The sequence below is a fragment of the Tachypleus tridentatus genome, chromosome 1 (genome assembly GCF_004210375.1).
Source record: "Tachypleus tridentatus isolate NWPU-2018 chromosome 1, ASM421037v1, whole genome shotgun sequence".
NCBI classification, from domain to species: Eukaryota; Metazoa; Arthropoda; class Merostomata; order Xiphosura; family Limulidae; genus Tachypleus; species Tachypleus tridentatus.
Window position 1 is genome coordinate 78,455,159 of NC_134825.1, and position 19,618 is coordinate 78,474,776.

Here is a 19,618-nt window from a genome sequence, read left to right on the forward strand (position 1 = left end):
ATACTTTTCTATTCTTTCCCACAGGAAAGTGGAGTCCCTTAGGGCTGCTTCTTGAGTGTTACACTTTTTATTATAAAGATTTATACCACTGGTGGACAAATCTCCCTTACAGTTGCAAAAGGTCTCTATGTTGACCACTTCCACAATGCATGTCAGTCATCGAGCATGAGGTTTATCGAGTCATCTGAAAAAGGCAGATATTCCTGATTGGAGGTATCACCTTCTATTTGCTGAGCATCTTTTGAACCATCCTTCCATTTCCATTTATATGGATGTTTTGAGATCAAGTGCCTATGTGGGCTCTGCCATGGTTTGTTGTGATTCAGTTGTTGCACACAGAAATCTGCTCTACTTTTTCTATGTTCATTGCTGAATTATGTGCCATTTCTCTTGCTCTGGATTATTAGGAGCTATGCAGTACACAAACTGTACTATTTATACTGACTTGCATAGCTCTCTATTGGCCCTGGAATCTCTTCATGTTAGTTCTCACACTGTACTCATTGATATTCAAAATTTCTGTCCAGTTTTTCTGGATACCAGGCCATGCTGGTATTTGCAAGAACGAGCTCACTGATGTCACAGCTAAGTCCGTTTGGTCTGGTACTCTAACTTTTGTGCCTGTCCCATTCGTGAACTACGGTCCTTTATTCAAGGCTCAGCTCTACACCAGTTGGCAGTCGACTCGAAGTGAGCAATGTGATAAAAACTTATTGAGGTCACACCTTCTATTGCTCTTTGGCCCTCTTGCTTTTGTAAAAATTGGAAGGAGGAAGTTGTTCTGGCTAAGCCATGCATTGGTCACAGTTTTTAACTTGTCTCTTTCTTTTATTTGGATCTGATGCACCAATGTGTGGTTTGTGCAGCACTCAGGTCATAATAGCCCACATTTTATTGTAATGCTGTCATTACATTTGAAAGGGATGGCACCATTTTAAACATATTTTTACCATGAGTTCATCCATGGGTTGAACAGTATCATTGGCAATGGTGACACTGTCCATCTCAGTTGTGTTTTAAAATTTTTAAGGCCCATTGATCGTATTAATTCTATTTAAGATTTTAATTTGAAAATTGGACTGTGTTTTGTGTTAGCATGATTCCTTTTTATATATCTTAATGATTTTTACTTTTTTACCATTTGTTTGGTGCAAATAGCCCAGTTGCTTTGGTCCGTTAAACAGTAAACAACCAACCAACCTAGTTGAACTTAATTTCCAACGTAGATATAAATAGCTACTAAATTTTAGCATTTTTCTACTGTAGACATGGAAGTTCATTCACACCTGATCAATGCCCATGATAAATAAGTAAAGAATTAACACAAATCTATGCTTGAAAATTATTACAAAAAAACTTTTCTTATAACAGACTGAAGATACCAATTACCTGTAAGGAAAAGGACAATGTGTAACTAAGCGACACTCAAGCACAACCTGAAAAATCATATATAGTTAAAGGATGCCTGTTGTGCAGCATAGAACAGCAGATAACTGATGTTAGGTGAAATCTTTAAGAATCTTAATGAGTTTTTTGTGTATTATATTTTGAATCACAAATCAAATGAAGTCAACCAAGCTAGCAATATTTTGTATTCCTGTCTCAACAACTAAAATAAAAGAGGCAAGGCTAAACTTGAACCAGCCGACATATGATTTGATCTCACATCATATCTTACACACAAAATCCCCAGATATCGTGCAACCCTTGAACTTTTGCAACCAAAATTAGTTTCTGGGTGAAAATTTCTCCAAAACGTACATTATTTTCTAAAATTGTACTGGTACAATTATATTGAGAAAATATGGGAAAGAAGAAAAACTGAATAATCAAGGGTGGTGGATAATAGAAACATGGGTGGTAAGCAAGGCAGTATTGTAGCCCCCCATTTCCCAGTACAAACATTAGAGAAATTAAGTTCAGCACACTTGGTTTTTGAGTTTTGAGGTTGGTTCCTTGATCTGAAAATATTTGTTGAAGTCTGACTTAATTCCATTTTTCTACGATACCAGTACTTGTTACTTATGAATTATGTTACTTCTAAATTTTTATACTCCAAAAATTTTCCTTAATCAATTCCTGGTGTCTTCACTCCATTCAGGCATCTTAGTTTTTACCTGTAACTTATCTTCATTATCCATTGGAGGTACTTTTATCTATCTAGCACTTTGCATGTTCATCTTCCATTATTTGCTTTGGGCAGGTACTTCTTCCTCATCAGGATACTGTCTTCCATCCGTCATGATCCTTTACTATTTGGTGAGACTGTAACTGGCTAAGTTTTCTTTCTCTTGTTGTATATATTGTTATTCCTGGGTCTGTATCCTGTTTTGACTGGGATCCTGCTTCGTGATGAGTGATGCCTGTCCATGTATACTTCATTCACTTAAAATTGTACTAAAACCTGCACTGTAAGGCCATGTTGACTCCACTTTCATAACTTACCTGACCACAATATCCATACTGTTTATTACTATCACATCAACTAGAGATGCAGTATTCTATGAGATCACTTGCAGGTTAATTCTCACTATTGTTGTTTCATAAATATGCCTTTTCCAGATGGTACTAACCAATGTACTTCATGGGTAAAGCAGAAGGGGATTGCTGCCTGTCCCTGCCATTCAATAGACTGAATAAGTCAATTTTGGTCATCGTTTCAAAATAGGATTTTTGAATCATCCACTGTACTGTTTTCATTCTCTTTGTTTATATCTGCCTCCCATTTTTTTCCGTTAGAGTAAGAGAATTCTTACCACTTTCTAGTTCCAAGCCTTTGGGATCATTGGAACATGGAGGTATTGTCCTGAATGAGAAATATACAATATATACAATAAGGACTATTCAGTTGAGATTAGAGCACTAGTGTTCTGCTGATATGGATGACAAGATGTCCTCCAAATAGGTGTTCCATCTATCAGTGGTTTTGCCCAAGGATTTGTAGCCTTGGATTGCACCATCATAATGATGGGGATTCACCATCTTACTCGTGTATGAATGTTGGTTGCTGGCAATTGATTTTTTTAATTTAGAGTTGAACTAATCATCATATGCCCTCACATGTTATGCATGTGGGATCCTTCATTATACCCTTATATGGATGTTGGTTCTCATGTGAGTTTTGGATTTAGAGCTGAACCAACCAGCATGACGTGCTAGCATAGATGCAGTTCACCCTTTAATTGGAATCCCTTATCTTACTCCACCGTGTCTGTCTGTTCCCAGCTGTTGAGTTTTGGATTTGGTGCTGAACCAACCAACACAAGTTTTCACGTGTGTTCAGGGTGTCCCTGGTTCTTCACTATATTCGTCTTGAGTGCATTACCCCAATGTTGTAGGTCATGGTGGGTGCACTTGTTGGTTACTCTGCTTCTTCCTCTTACACAACCTATCAATGTCTTCATGCAGAGGATGTTACCATGTTTGAAGTGGTTCTGGTTTGTTTGACTTGAGTGAGATATATATTCATGTAATTTTACTCTGCTTAAGTGTGCTTTGTTCACAGATCTGTGGTGAGATTTCTTGCTCCAGTTGGCTGAGCTTGAGATGATTATGGTACTGTCCTTGTTACTACTGGTAACATCCTCTACATAAAGACATTGATAGGTTGTGTAAGAGGAAGAAGCAGAGTAACCAACAGGTGCACCCACCATGACCTACATGTTCTTGTCAGTTGAGCTTTGGTATTTTCCTCTTCCTGCCTCCACATAGGTGTTGATTTCTGGTGCTCGAGTATTGAACACAGTTGATTTACAATGTACAGTCTATTTTGCCTTAGCCATGGTACACCTTAAGGGACATTCTTTATTTTACCACAGTCATCAGAGGGATTGTGATTATAATATATTGTGGTTAGGATCACCATCCAGCTTTTTCTCTCATTGGGATGTGTTCCTCACAACTTTTAGTCAGGATCTTTCACATCTTTTCAACATCTGGGGTAAGAGTTTACTTGGTGGATAAGTGATGTAGTCTGTCTCCAATGTATAATCCTCTTATTAGAGGGTTCCCTTGTTAGGGTGTTCTGTAGATGCTTTTTCGTTCGCACTAGTCCTTCCATCTGTTTGATGCGAGATTCTAACTTGTTGAAAGTTATATGTTTCTCAGACCGAAAATGTATTTCCAACAAGTAATTACTTCTGCTCACACTTCCTACTGTCAAGTAGTGCTTACATTTCTGACTGAACTTAAAGTAATAGTTAAGTAGGATAACATAGAAGGAGTCATGGGAGTGTGTAGCACTACTATTAGTGGAAGACGTGTTGCACGATAAGTTGCATTTAACAATCAGTTAAGCCACGTGAATCGAGAAGTGTGTGGAAGTGAAAGACTTGTGTAATGCAAAAAACTATTTTACAGATAGATATCAGCACTGAATAAGAATAATTATGTATGTGAGCAGAAGTAACTATTAGAAATACATTTTCAGTGTAGGAAAATTATAACTTATGAAAGAGAGGATGTGACAAAATGGGTCTGATTTTGTTTTTGATGGCTCTTTAATAACAAAGTCAGACTAAGGACTAAAAGAATTATACTTTGAGGAATTAACACTAAATTTTGTACTTGATGGAAGGGGGTGGTGAATAAATTACACAAGAGGGGGAGGATATCTAGAGCACAATTTTTCACACTAGTGGAAATTGGGGATTATTTAAAATAATGATTTATAGAATTAACAACTTCAAACTTATATACTATTAAAATATGGATTATTATTTACAATTTTATACTATACTAATTTGTGTAACAAACAAAAAGTAGTTTAACTTTTGAATGTAATTCATTAAAACTTCATGACGTGTTCAGTAAAGGATGCCTGTGCAGAGAGGGTTAAATTCAGTAAATCAAATATTTGTGATAAAAATAATTTTAGAGTATGGGTGTTTTGTTTCACATTTTTAATCATTTTTTTCCTTGAATGTCTGAAAAGATATTTAAAATTTTTTATGGCAAAATTGACAATTAATCACAGATACCATGATTTTCCCAAATGATGAGCCATAGATATACAAAAAAGTGGAGTAAGAGTTTTGATTGTCATTTTAGAAAGATAAGTGATATTCACAGCTTGTGTGTGAGCCAACTGAAAATTTGGAAAATGTAGAAGCAGCATCTGGGTCAGTTTCTAATTGTGATAATTTTTAAGGTTAATCGAGTGAACACAATAAGCCCAAAAGTTCTAGTCTTGATGATGCAGTGAATTCAGATGACTTAATCATGATTCAAGTGGTGGAATGCAGTGTCAAATTTGTGTTAATACTGTCTGACAGTGAGAATCAGATAAAATGTATATTATTGATTGTTTCAACTTTCAAAGAAGTGCACTTGTTAGGTACCACATATGTAAAAAGTATAAGGTTGCTTGGCAATGTAGAAGTCTCCTGCCCCATATTATGCATATTCCAGTCATTACTGTATGTGATATTGTACCTTGAGATGAGGGATGTTGTTACATGTATATTTAAAACAAAAACTGTTCATAGTTGAAATAATCTCAAATACATTGCACAAACCTATATGTCTTTATTGCAACATCATGCACCTTGTAACAGTAATCAACAATACATGTGAATGTTGCATACAACTATTGTTTACAATCAATATTTTCATATGGGAGTAGTTATATGGCCTAAACAATATAAGTAATATACATTTTTGTTGTTTTTAATTTAATTTGCTTATTTTATTAGTGTAAAAGGTATGATTTTCAAATATATTTGTGTTCAAGATCTAGGTTTGATCTCAATCTAGGTTTTTGTTATTTACTGTACTGTAATTGGCCCAGTAGTGTTACCACTATGTCATTTATAAAGACACTTTCTGACCAAATTGTGAATGTTTCATAGACTGTTCTAACACTTACAATGTTTATTACATTCTCCAAAAGCATATAGACTGAACTGTGGGTAGGAATATAATTGTGTGGTGCTGCTTTTAGATGCAGAATAATTAATATTATGAAGAGGTGAAGTACCTGAAGTGTTTGTTTTCAATGAAGATTTATTTCAGCAGTTATTGGTTTTTATAGGACACACAGTTTCTGCTTGTAAAACAAATTCTTTTTTTTTCAATCACTAGGGACTACAATATACTCCCATATGCATAAAATAAGGGAGTGGACATTGTAATATTTAAAAGCTATTGGTAATACTCTGTTTAGAAAAATAACAAAACCCACTAGAATACAAGTCTGAAAAAAGTTGTGAGTTTTGATACTGAGAAGTGGTAAGAACCCTACTTCTCCATGTAATTTACATTATTGATATGCAAAGTTATGTGTCATTATCATTACACATATTTATTCTTCAAAGCGAGTGTTTGTTAAAACATACAGTATCAAAATAACAGGTACTATGTGTGAGTTGGATATGATCAACAATCACATAAATAAAACAAAAGTTTTATGTTCATAGAAAGTTTTGTTGAGGTTAGGGCTAAAATGCAGGAATTAATGAAAATTATAATCAGAATTCATTTCATATTTGGATTGAACTTGTAAAAGTTAGGTTTTGATAGTTATTTGTTCATTCAATAATTTTGCATCATCTGATGCAAAGAATTTTGAATTGCTAGAAGAAGTTAATATTATAATATATAGTAAAATTGTGTACTTTGTTAGGCGAGCAATGCTCAGGATGCAGGTGTAAGGTTCCGAGTGTGCTTCTTGGTGAATAAGATACTGAGCACCATGAGCTCTGATGCTGTAATGGATGATGAACTATTTCAGAAAATTTATGAATCCATGTTGGAGAGACTTCAAGATAAAGTATTTACTGTGAGAATCCAGGCAGTGCTTGCTCTTGCAAGGTTACAAGACCCATCAAATAAAAACTGCCCAGTGATTGAAGGTAGGAACTGACCTTTTCCTTACTTTTTGAACTTATACTTTTTTCTCTTTTGTTCTGTATAAAATGATTTTTTTTTGGAGGGATTAAGAGCTGAAAATTATAATGCTTTATGGTTAAGATTTTCAAATCTCATATAATTTTCTGATTTTTCTTTATAGCTTATCTCTTTCATCTAAGTTATGACCCTTGTCATGATGTACGCCGTGCTGTGCTCAATTGTATTGGGGCTTCCACCAAGACTTTAGGTTTTATATTGGAACGTACAAGAGATGTTAAAGATACAGTACGTCGAGCTGCATATAGTTTTCTGGCTCAAAAAGTCCATGTTCGCTCACTAACTATTGCTCAACGAATTAGAATTCTTCAGGAAGGATTACACGATAGATCAGGTATTTACTACTTTTGTCCTTGGTTTATAGTAAGCTGTAGCTATATTGAATATTTAAAATGCTGATGATAAAAACATGCATATTTAATGGTAGTACTTTTAGTGGTTTATGATCTGAAGTGAAGAAATAGTAATTGAAAGGAATAGAAATTAGCCATAACTTGTTTGATTACGTTGTAATTATTTCATTTCTAATATGAAATGTAAGAAAAAAGTATGTAATAATGTGCATAGAATCAAATCATGTAAATATTTTGTTTTTTTTAAGAGATCTTTTTTGTTTATTATTTCACATATAACACATTATTTGAAAGTGATAATGAAAAAAATTATTTAAAAATATTTGACAATCCATCTACTCTGAAAATAATTGTTTGGAGTTTATATTAATTTCATGAAATATTTGAGTCACATAAAGGTTATGTATGCTCTTAGAATTTTTGTTTAATTTTATAACAATAGCTGAAGCTTGCACGTTATCCAACTCGTAAAGGTCACACACAAATTTGAGTCTTCAAGAGTATTTTTTCTCAGTAATAACTTAAACTTGCAAGTTCATGACATAAAGTTTTGTTCAGGCTTTTGATAGTTTGTACCAAAATATTATGAAGCTGTTAGTGCTAAATAAAAGCTATGGTAACTTATTTACAATAAAATATGATTACTGAAAAGCTTCTTAATACTAAAGGTTTTACAAGTATCTTCTTTTATAGCTCTTTTAACTCTTGCATGCTATTAATTCTAAATATTTGTTTACCAGATGATGGTGCTACCTTAAGTGTTAAAACTGAGTACATAATTTTTTTGTCAATTTAAAGTGTTTACTAAAGTACTAAACACTCATTTTAAGTGTTTCAATTTCTTGAGAATTGAAAGTGATAAACGAAACAAAACACATTTTTGCTTAAGGTATTTAAATTATTTTGAAAGGATTGTGTGTTCAAATAGATGTCTGTAACTAATTTCTTTGGTTTGAAGTTAGCTGTAGATAGCATGTAATGATCCAATCATAAAAAAGATTAATGTAGCTTACATAACTGCTGTTTTTTTATTGTTTAATTGTCAGTTCTAATTTTAGTTTGTCGTGATAACATAGTTTTTTGTTACTGTTGTGCATGTCTTTTCGTACTAGGTTAATGAATTAAATAAAGTAGATACAGTAATTCAGGAATTCTGTTTGTTTTGATATAGAAATAAATTTCATATAATTATAAGAACTATCATATTTTGTAATACTGCAAATAAGAGGAAAACTTTCAATAGGATGAAAAATGTTGAATGAATTATTGTTTATTATTAAATTATTTTCCGACAGATGCTGTTCGTAGAGTAATTGAACAGAAGCTTCTCCCAGCATGGTTAAAGCTTTATAATAACAACATGGTAGACTTCTTGAGGTGTCTGGATGTTCAGGATTCAGTTGAAACAGCTCAACTTGTTTTGAACACACTGTTTAAACTTCACACACCACAAGAACTGGTTGCTGATTTCAACCTTTTGTCAGAAGAGTCAGTTTAAGTTTTGATTATGTTTAATTACAGTGAAATTTTATGGTATATGAAAAAAGTTCAAATGACCATTGATAGCATATAAATAGAATGTACTTAATAGTCTGAGTTAGAAATGTGGGGGGTTGTATGGTGTTTAAAAATAATAAATGTGTTGTTTTTAAGCTTAGCCTTACAAGCATAAGTGTATATATATTATACCCATTTTATGAATTTCTCAGTAAGTAAAAGAATAGCCCTGACAAAAGTAAACCTTTGTTTTAAACTTATTAATGAAAAAATATTCAAAATGCTTAAGTTAAAATGATTGCTATTATTCAATAAAATGATGGGTCTGATAATTTGTATAAAAGTTTATCTCAAACCATAAAAATAAAGTAATATGATGATAACTTGCTTAACTTAGTTATCTGATGAGTACTTTCTTTCAGAAAGATAATCCCTAAGGAGAATGCTTCATGTGAAAGTTTTTTGTTTTGGCGCTGTTTATGTCAGTATCTAAAGTCCCAGAAAACTATTACAACTGATGAGTGCATTGAATCAATTTTGCCTGAGCTGACCCCTTATTGTTACTATATGAAAGGGTAAGTCTTTAATGCATAGCATTGTTTAAAAACTCATTTGTTGAATATGAACTGTTTTTAAGCTTAATGTCAGTTTGTCAGGCAAAATCTTTGTAAAATTCACATTTCTTTATATTCACTTTTTGATAAGTAGTAACTAATTTCACTCTTAATTTTTATATAAAGTATGAACTGTTTTAAATTGCCATACAGTAGTAATGTGTCAAGTAAGTCACTACATTGGTCTTTAAGCTTTCTATGGCTACCTACAGTTTTATTTATTGTACAATTTATTTTGTAAAAGTAAATAAATATACACTAAAATTTTTATCTTTTAACGTAACTAAACTACATATGTTCATAACTTATCCATGAGGAATTTCTGATGAGACAAAATAAATACATAGCATTTCAACTACACTTGTTCAGTTCTGGAAGTCATTAGTCTGAAAGTTACAACGACTATAATCTTAGTAGAAATATTGTATTTGAGTTATTATAGTAGTGTAAGGATGTAATGCATTATTCACAAAAGTTAAGGGATAATTAGGTGTAGATACATTTTTTCTAAAACTTGGAGGAAAAAAAATAGTATTGGCAAAACTTGTTCATTGGAAATATCACAGGTAAACAATACCAAGCAAATTTAAAACTTAATGTACAAGTAACAAAAACAAGATTAAGAAAAAATGCAGAAATTTGGCTGCAGAAATGTTAAAGAAAAAATAACTTATTAACATGAAAATATTAACAGAATTAGCTGTTAGTAGCTGATAGGACCTCTTCTGTTGTTTACAACTTTTCTATGTATATTTGTTCCTCATACTACTGATAAAATTTCAGAGGATTTGTTAGGGCAACACAGTTCATTCCTGGGTGAGAGCAACTTTATGCTCCTGTACAGTTGTAGGAGTATGTTGTCTGTCTAACTGGTCTCCCTGCTGAGTCCCATTCATGCTAAATTGGGTTTAGGTCTAGTGACTTACTAAGCTAGTCCAGTCAATACGTTTGTTCCTTTGTGCTGAAACAATTGCTGTGTGATCCTGGCATTGTGAAGAAGTGTTATCTTCTTGATACAGAAGCTCATCCGTGTGACTTCAGACCATGATTCACTCCACACACACATGCCTACCTGTTGTGCTTGTAGCCCTGGCCTGGCCTCGTAACATATTCTTCTGTTGCATGGTCTGCATTCAGTCCTCTTATAGCCATGTGACAGATTTGCAACTTTAGTTTTAGTTAATTTGTTAATTAGGTAATTTTGCACACACTTTACAAAAGTCAAGACCAGCAAAGAAAATCCATAAACCAAATATTGTTTCAACAGTAAACATCTTTCCTAATCAGTCTCTTTGAGAATTTTAATAATTTATCATAAAGGTCTATTTCATAAGAAATCATTAGGGCATGAACTTCCAAATTTTAGGTAGGATTGATTCAGTCCTTTATACTAAGCATACTAAGTTTGAGAGAAAATTATACAAATTTAAACACACTTTATTATCCTTTAAGTTTTGTGAGTATTGTATGTTTTAGATATTAATAAAAAGTGAAATCTACAGAAAGTTGAGTACTTTATGTGAAAACAATTTTGTATTTGTGAATCAGGAAGTTGTAAAAACCATAGTCAATAAAACGTTTTTTGTATTACAACAGTGGTTCTTAACTTTTTTGGAGGTACTGAACCCCAGAAGTTTCATACTTGCATTCACTGAACCCTTCATAATTGGAAAAATAAAATATGTTTTTTTTCAAATTCAAAACACAAGTAGATATTTTATTCGTGCACAAAATGAACCATGCATCAGTTGCACACAATATCACTGTGTTCAAAGAACAAAACCAACAAGACATAAATTTCATACAAAAATAAAAACATAAATCAATGAATATTTACTGCAAATCAATGTGACTTTTGCTGTTGCCTTTCAGAGACAAGTTCAGAAAGTGTCACTCTCATATCATTTTTGCAGCAAAGTCTGTTCCTTTTCTTCGCTTTTATGTCTACCATCCTCACAAAGATACATTGTAACAAACGCTATGAGTATCTCAATGGCTTTCTTAGCAATAAGAGTGTACACTACGATTTGGTGACACCAAAATGTTGAGAGCGTTGTTGTTCTGAAAAGTTGCTGTTGAATCTGGCTCTGCTGAAATTCAATGATTTCGTCGAGGTTTTCATCATTGACATCTGCTGCCGCAACACTAAATGTGAACAACTGTCTCACCCATGCTGGATATGACTCTGGTGGAGAAGTATCTGTCGAGAGACTTTTCAAGCTCATCTAAGTGCATGGCAATTGCTTGCTTCAGTTCCTTGGGTACAGAAATGTCTCCGATTTCAGACACATCTTCGATCTTATTTATACAGTCATCCAACAGAGGAAAGTTTGTGAAGTTATCATTCTCTGTTTGTTGTCTCCCTAACGGTAGCTTTTTTTGAAAAGCTTTCAGGTTATTTTCCGCTTTGATGATGTTGACTCCACCACCCTGCATCTGTTGATTGAGAGCATTGAAGATATCAACCATGTATGCCAAAATGAGAATGAACTCAGATTTTATGACAATGTTGGTGCTGTTGCAAAAACAGGGCTAATTCCATACGCATGGCAAAAACATGATTCAGCACCTTTTTTTGGGATAACCACTGAACGTTAGAATGGTACAGAAGTACCTCGAATTCAGAGCCCATTTCATTACACAGCTCTTTGAAGATGCGGTGCTTCAGGGCACTATTTCGCACAAAGTTCACACATTCCACTACAATTTTTAATACTTCTGCCAGTTTTGAAGGCAAGGTTTTTGTTGTCAGTGCATGCCTGTACAGAACACAGTGTGTTACAATGATGTGTGGTGCATCAGCTTTCACCAGCTCACCAAAACCAGAGCATGACTGGAGCTCTGTTCGAACAAACTACTGAAACCATATCCCACGAAAGATCGTTGTCTCTGAAGAAGTCATCCAGAAGTTTCTTCATGTTGGCTGCCTTAGTTGTTGTTGTAAGAGGCTTACAAAATAAAAAAATCTTTGTTTATTTCATTGTTCTTCACACAGTGCACGAATACAACAAGCTGGCTTAGATTGGAAATGTTGGTGGTCTCATCGAGTTGAAGGCTGAATTTTGCTGTATTAGAACCACTGTATTAGAAAAACATCTTGTATTTGTATACTCAGATCATAAAAATATGTTCCAATCAAGGATTTAGAATATCTAATGTGGGGACATCTATTTCACTTAATGGCATTGGAAAACAAAGGAAAATGAATTGATTTAAGAGTACTAAGACCAGTTAAAAAAAGATCTGCAGTAAGTAATGCTCCAGCAGTAATAAGCAAATTGCAGTGTATTGTAAGAGGTTAGAATCCATTAATAAAAAAGTCAGTGGCAAAAGTTGTCCACATGCTAGAAGCAGTAGCACACAGCATAAAAAGGATTTCTACTTGGAAAAGCAACAGAAGTTGTGTGAAGTCAGGTTTCTTCCACAATATACACAGGAAGAATATCTAATGTAGGGACATCTATTTCACTTAATGGCATTGGAAAACAAAGGAAAATGAATTGATTTAAGAGTACTAAGACCAGTTAAAAAAAGATCTGCAGTAAGTAATGCTCCAGCAGTAATAAGCAAATTGCAGTGTATTGTAAGAGGTTAGAATCCATTAATAAAAAAGTCAGCAGCAAAAGTTGTCCACATGCTAGAAGCAGTAGCACACAGCATAAAAAGGATTTCTACTTGGAAAAGCAACAGAAGTTGTGTGAAGTCAGGTTTCTTCCACAATATACACAGGAAGAATATCTAATGTGGGGACATCTATTTCACTTAATGGCATTGGAAAACAAAGGAAAATGAATTGATTTAAGAGTACTAAGACCAGTTAAAAAAAGATCTGCAGTAAGTAATGCTCCAGCAGTAATAAGCAAATTGCAGTGTATTGTAAGAGGTTAGAATCCATTAATAAAAAAGTCAGCAGCAAAAGTTGTCCACATGCTAGAAGCAGTAGCACACAGCATAAAAAGGATTTCTACTTGGAAAAGCAACAGAAGTTGTGTGAAGTCAGGTTTCTTCCACAATATACACAGGAAGAAAAGATCAAGTGTATAAAACTATCACCAATACCAAGTCAGTAGAAATTACAGTACATGGCAGTTATTAAAATGTTTGTGTGCCTTGGTGACTGTAACAAATTTCATACCATTTTTTTACCAGTATGGGTGAACACAATTTTCAAGATGGTGCTTTTTTTTTAAGTATTCATAATGCTTGATAGTGTGCCAGGGACAAGTTCATTAAGGAAGATACAGATATGAACATGAAATCTGCTTATTGTCAGACCATTATTCTAAACACTGTAAATCATAGAACTACTGGCCTTGCATTGAAACAAAGCCTACCAGGTCTGGATTTATCTAGTCATATCTCATGTTCAACTGTCACATATCTCAAGTAGCTGAAATATGAAGGGGGGGTATTCATGCTATTTCCATATAAAGAGTACAAGCCAAGCTGGTGGAAAGAGTGCTTATGAACTTCTTTGTAATCAGACTTTTGAAACAAATTCTGGAACAATGTTGTCTCTGTATACCAAATTATTTATGGAAAATAACCTGGGAGTTTGAGTGAATGTGGTAGCATGAACTGTAACATTGTGTTGGAGCTCTAAAATATTTTTCACACAACATACTTAAAAGTAGCTGTGAAAAGTATCCATTTTTTTAAAGTAAGTTAACTTACTTAGGTAACATTTTCAACAGCTTTTAGTCAAAGAGGTTTTTAAACTTGAAATACTAGTTGAAATTAATTTTTTAAAATTTTATTTCAGATGTTTATTAATCTAGAATTTCATAGTTTGATTTCTCCAAACCTATCAGTTAAACAGTTTATAAATATGTTACAGTTAACTTGACATTGCATTTTAAAATGTTTACTTTTAAGAGTTTTTTGCGTGTTGAGTGTTTTAATATACTGGCAAGATTTAAAAAGGAAAAGTTATATCAATTAACTTAGAAGGATTAAGTCATTCTTGCATGAGAGTTGATGTATTTGATGTATTTTTGGATTGAATCTTATTTAAATTGTAATATACTGCTGTTATATAAGCTAGAAGAATACAGTTATTTTACTGTTTATCTTGCTTGCAGCATAATTAAATGTATAAAGATATATTGTGCATGTGGATGTGTATTCAACCTTACAGAGATACAGTATAAAATTATATGCATATTTTTGATACAGATAAAACACTGTGCTATAGTAAAATAGAACAAATACATATAAGCTGTTTAACTGTGTGATATAATTACTCATTTGTGCCAAGAACTGTATTTTAGATCTTTATAGTTTCTGCTTGCATATTTACATAAGAATGCTTAAAAGTTTATAAAATACACATGTAACTATGAATTATCTGAGGAAATTGTCACTCACGTGTCTAAAGGTATATCCTGAATCTGGATGAAAACGTGGACATTGAAACCAAGTTAGAACATGAATTTGAATGTCAGCAACTACTACTACTGGCTGGAGAATACGACTTGGCTGATCAAGCTGGCCGGTAAGTTTTATAGATGTCTTTGGTTTAGAAGGATAATTTTTTTCATGCACATTCAGGTGATATTCATACAAACTTGATTTACCACAGTAATGGCTGGAAAATAATGTTAAAGATAAAATACCAGCCAAATATGTGGTTTTCTTTATAATTAATGCAGCAAAATCAGCTCTGTGAACTTCTTCCAGATTTATTATAATAATGAATGAAAAAAAAACCTTTAAGTTAAATAATAAAATTTATTAATGAGTACACTATAACATTTGTAATGGTCACTTGTTTAGGAGCAAGTTTGTGTTCAATATACATCTTAAGGTAGCTTATTGTTTGCCAGGTTATTCATTGCTTGCATACTTTCTCAGCCTTATATGAAAATTTTGATTACAAAATTGATTATTCTGTACTAACCATTATTGAAATTCTAGAAAATAGTTTATGGATTAGTAATTAATTTATTACAATATAATATTCAGCACAAATACTGATATTCAGTGATATTTTATTTTACTTCTAAGTTCAAAACTTACTTAATTTGACATGTAAATCATCAAGACATAGGTTAACTTTCTGAAACAAACAAAATTATCTGGGGAAGAAAATATGCCATCATAAATGACTTAAGTAGTGGCCTAAATAAAATTAACTATTCTTATAAAATTGTATTTTATTAATATCTGAATTGTAAACAGTTTTACTGAGATAGTAACATAGGTTCTGAGAAAATGTTAAAGTATTATGTATGTGGTCTTGAAATTTAAAGAATCACTGTGACCATTAGAAACTGTGTGAAGGAAGATTTTTTTTTCTCACAAGTTGCATATTAACTTTTCTGTTGCTTGAGTAATGTGTTGTTTTACATTGTATAATAATTAAAGGCAATTTTTAAAACTACAGTAAAACAATGCATACTGTATTGTGGAATAATTTTAATCATGTATTTGTTTTTTATTATGTGGTAGACTTCTCTATGAATTGATCAAATTCTCTAAAATTCACACATAGAATGCATTTAGAAGGTAGAAAAAAGCTTTTTACAACTAATCTCTTTACTTGAAAGATAGACTTTATAATATGCAGCACTCTATAATATTTATTTTATTTTTCAACACTGCTGTAGATCATCCTTAAAGAATTCAAAAATATTTTATTTTGTGACTACTATGCCAGATGTAAGTCCTTTGTTAAGTCTTGTGTCAGAAATGGCTATGATTCTGGGTGTCATTAATAGATCTTGGCAATTAACTTCATTAATTGGCATATCCTGTTATTTCTGAGCATTAGTTATTTCAGTTAATGTCACATAAAGTAATTGATGGATCAAAATTAGCATTTCTGATTATTACTGTTTTGGATTATGCCAACCAATCAAATAACTAAAATGTTGTCATTATGATTTTTCATTATTTTTAACTAGCTTAGTCAATTAATGTTATGCTTGATGAAATAAACAACCAGTTGAAATTAGTGTTCATGATTATTATTTCTACTTATGATTATTCTAACTATCCAAATATGATGAAAATAATGGATTATTTGAAAGTAATCTGTTATTAAATTCCATTCGTTGCTCAGCTGTATTAGTTAATGGTAAACATAATTTTAGTTTGAGGTGCATTTTCAAAAGTTTCACCCATACGTGTAAGTCTTATTCAGATATAACTTTTAAATTTCATCTCTGAATCTCTCAAATTCTTACTAAACCTATCTTTAAGGGCCATGTCATTGCATTTGTTGACTTGCATTCAAAACTTTATTGAACTACTATTTTATTAAGTTATGTCAGACCGACTTTGCATTTGGATATCACAAATATATAATTTGAAACAATGATCTATTCAACATACCATGTGACACACAAAAATCAATATTTGTGATATCCAAATGCAAAGTCTGTCATTTAATATGAATTAAAAACTTGTATTACTGACATTGACAAGCTAAAATATAAACTAAGAACCTTGTATCTTTATTTGTTGATATATTGAATCAAATGTAGTTGTTCTGCTCATGTCTTTCCAGTTTTGGAAATGGTCCCTTATATTATACACTTATTTCAATAAGTGACATGAATAATTAATCAAAACCTCAGAATGTTGCACTAGTGGCTTTCTTAGTCATTTTAAAGTGCTAGGAAGCCATCTCATTCTTTTGAACTGAGATTTTAAGCAAAGCAGGTAGGTTGCATCTTTAGTCTGTTTGAAATTACATATTTTTTAGACAAAATATGGCTTAGTTTCTTAGCTTGATAAATTATAGTGGAATTCTCTAATTTTTTGGTTATTTCAATTGTATATAAATGAAAACCTAAAATTAATTTTGTTTCACATCCTTTACAAGCAACAAACATGTACAAAGGTAGTTGTAACTAAAGGATATAAATGTTTGCTATACATATTTATTTACTGTTCTATATTTTAGAAAAATGAATTTCAGGACTTATTTATAAATAGTAATAAACTGTACACATATGTGTAATAATTGAAATGTGACTATATTTTACCAAATACTAGTCTACTAAAGTACAGTCAAGACAGGGAGAAAGAAAGGTCAGTTTGATGTTACTGGGTAACGAGCGCACGTGCTCCTCTTCAATGCAACTTCTATAATGATAGCCACACACAACTGGAATTTAATATAATAATAAATATATATATATATATATTTGTATAAGGTTATGAGATTGAAGCTGTTTAGACTAAACATTTGTTTTTCATGTTATAATCTGTAGTTGTTCTAGAATGGAAAAAAAGCATAATTTATATGCATTTCCTACTTTCTTGTGGTATTCTTAAGGTCAGTCAAATTGACAACTTCATAGAATCAGAGAAGAGAAAACAACAGACAATATATAAAGTTTCACCAAAATACTGAAAACAAATTATTGAAGAGTATTTAGGAGGTTTCAGAGATTACATGAATAATATTCAAGATTTTTGGGATGAAAAATAATTTTTAATCATGACATGAAAATCACTTCACACTTGGACTAGTAATGAAACTAATTTGATATTTTCACAATCAAATATTTATCAAAATACTTCATTAAAAAAATCTGAATTTTAACTACAAAAAAATTTCAATCTTTACTGAAAGTACCAAATGATGTGAAGGTACAGTACTGTATCAAAAGTTATAGTGTAAATATTTAACTTGTGTATATTATACTCATCTCATTGTGAAAGGATTAAACACACACTTATATACAAAGAAATTCATTTGCAGCCATTAATGTTGGTTGTCCTGGTTTGTCAACCACTGGCATACACATCTAAATATTCAGATCAAATGTTACCCTTTGTTATAAATAAGAAAATACTTATTGTAGATATGAATACCTTTCATCGGCTTACAAAGCTACAAACTTATAAATTTATACTGAAGAAATATTTTTGTGAAATAATGCAATTCAAAGTTATCCTATGGTAATGAAGAATAAATATTTCAAGGTTAGAACTATGAAAGGATCTTGCTGAAATTTTCACACCTTTATAATTGTTTACAGTTTTTTCTTTTGTTTTACATTCTCTAACCCTTTTTCCATATTTTGTTTCACAAGAAAAATCATGGTTATGTTATTGTTTAAACAGATGCACTTATATATTGTAATTTTGCCCATAGAAATTGTCTGAACAAGTTGGTTACTGACTTGCTCATGTCACCTAATGTAGAGGCTACTGTAGTAAAACCATTGGTAGCTTGCTATCACAAGATTCACTCCAATCCTGAGGATTGCTTCACAAGGTTGACTGAGATTATATCCGATGTCAGAGAGCCAATTATGACAGTGGAGAATGAATTAACTGAAGAGGAGAAACGGAAGATTGAGTTGAAGGTATCCATGACATTTTCTGCTTTTGTTTATGTACAGTAAAGTAGACATTATGGCATTTCTTCGTGTAAACTTTATTACCTTTTTTCTATGCTCATGTAAGTGCAAGTTTCTTCATATGTACTGTTGTCTTGAACCTGAACATGAGACAGACATAGAGTATTTATTATAAAAGTTTTGATTTTAATCTGTAACACTTAAGTTAAATAAAAGATGAGTAATAAAAAATATGAAAATATATGAAAAAATAGCATGAAAAATATATTGAATTTCATACTAGTTTGCAGGTTTATGTTTATTCATTTTTCTAAATAGTTTGTTAGTTATGGGGTTCAAATTGCAAATTATTAAAAATTGAATATAAAATCATATGTTTATTGTTATCCTTCATCTCATAATGCTGTTACTGTTGTTCTTTTATGGACATTTAATGTTACAACTTGAGGAGATGACAGTTTATTCAACATTTCTCTGATATTTCTATCAATGAATTTATTTATGAAAATATTTTTAAGGAATAATGTAGTTTGCCAAAATATTGTAAACTAGACTTTCATTTAAAAGTAGTAATTTCAAATTTTAACACATATAGTGGTAGTTTGTTGAGTTTTTGAAAAACATTTCATGAATATATAATTTATAAATTTATGGTCAAGGGAAATTAAATTGTATTTTTTATGGTTCTTTGCAGTATTTGATGATTAGTGCTGATATATATACAGGTACTTAATAGTACTATTTTGTCACTAAGCAATGACAACCTATTGCAGGAAATTTGATTTATAGTCTCAGTTGGTTTTTCTCATCTTCTGATTGAGTAATATATTGTCTCAACATTATTTTTTGTTTATTTTAGCTGATTTCTTTTGCAGTTAAACAGTTAAAGGATCAAATGCTATGTTTAATGAATCTACTTGTGATCAATGTA

The 19,618-nt window shown here is 31.9% G+C and overlaps 1 protein-coding gene across 2 annotated transcripts in view; it reads left to right on the forward strand.

The window, feature by feature from the left end:
- The window catches only part of Cap-G (Chromosome associated protein G), a 56,724-nt gene that overhangs the window by 17,668 nt on the left and 19,438 nt on the right, over positions 1-19,618 (forward strand). For both annotated transcript variants that reach the window (XM_076506201.1, XM_076506212.1), the window contains exons 4-9: positions 6,623-6,851; positions 7,010-7,240; positions 8,555-8,747; positions 9,179-9,331; positions 14,748-14,864; positions 18,480-18,693. In XM_076506201.1, coding sequence (XP_076362316.1) covers positions 6,623-6,851; positions 7,010-7,240; positions 8,555-8,747; positions 9,179-9,331; positions 14,748-14,864; positions 18,480-18,693 — 1,137 coding nt within the window. The remainder of the gene's footprint in view (positions 1-6,622; positions 6,852-7,009; positions 7,241-8,554; positions 8,748-9,178; positions 9,332-14,747; positions 14,865-18,479; positions 18,694-19,618) is intronic.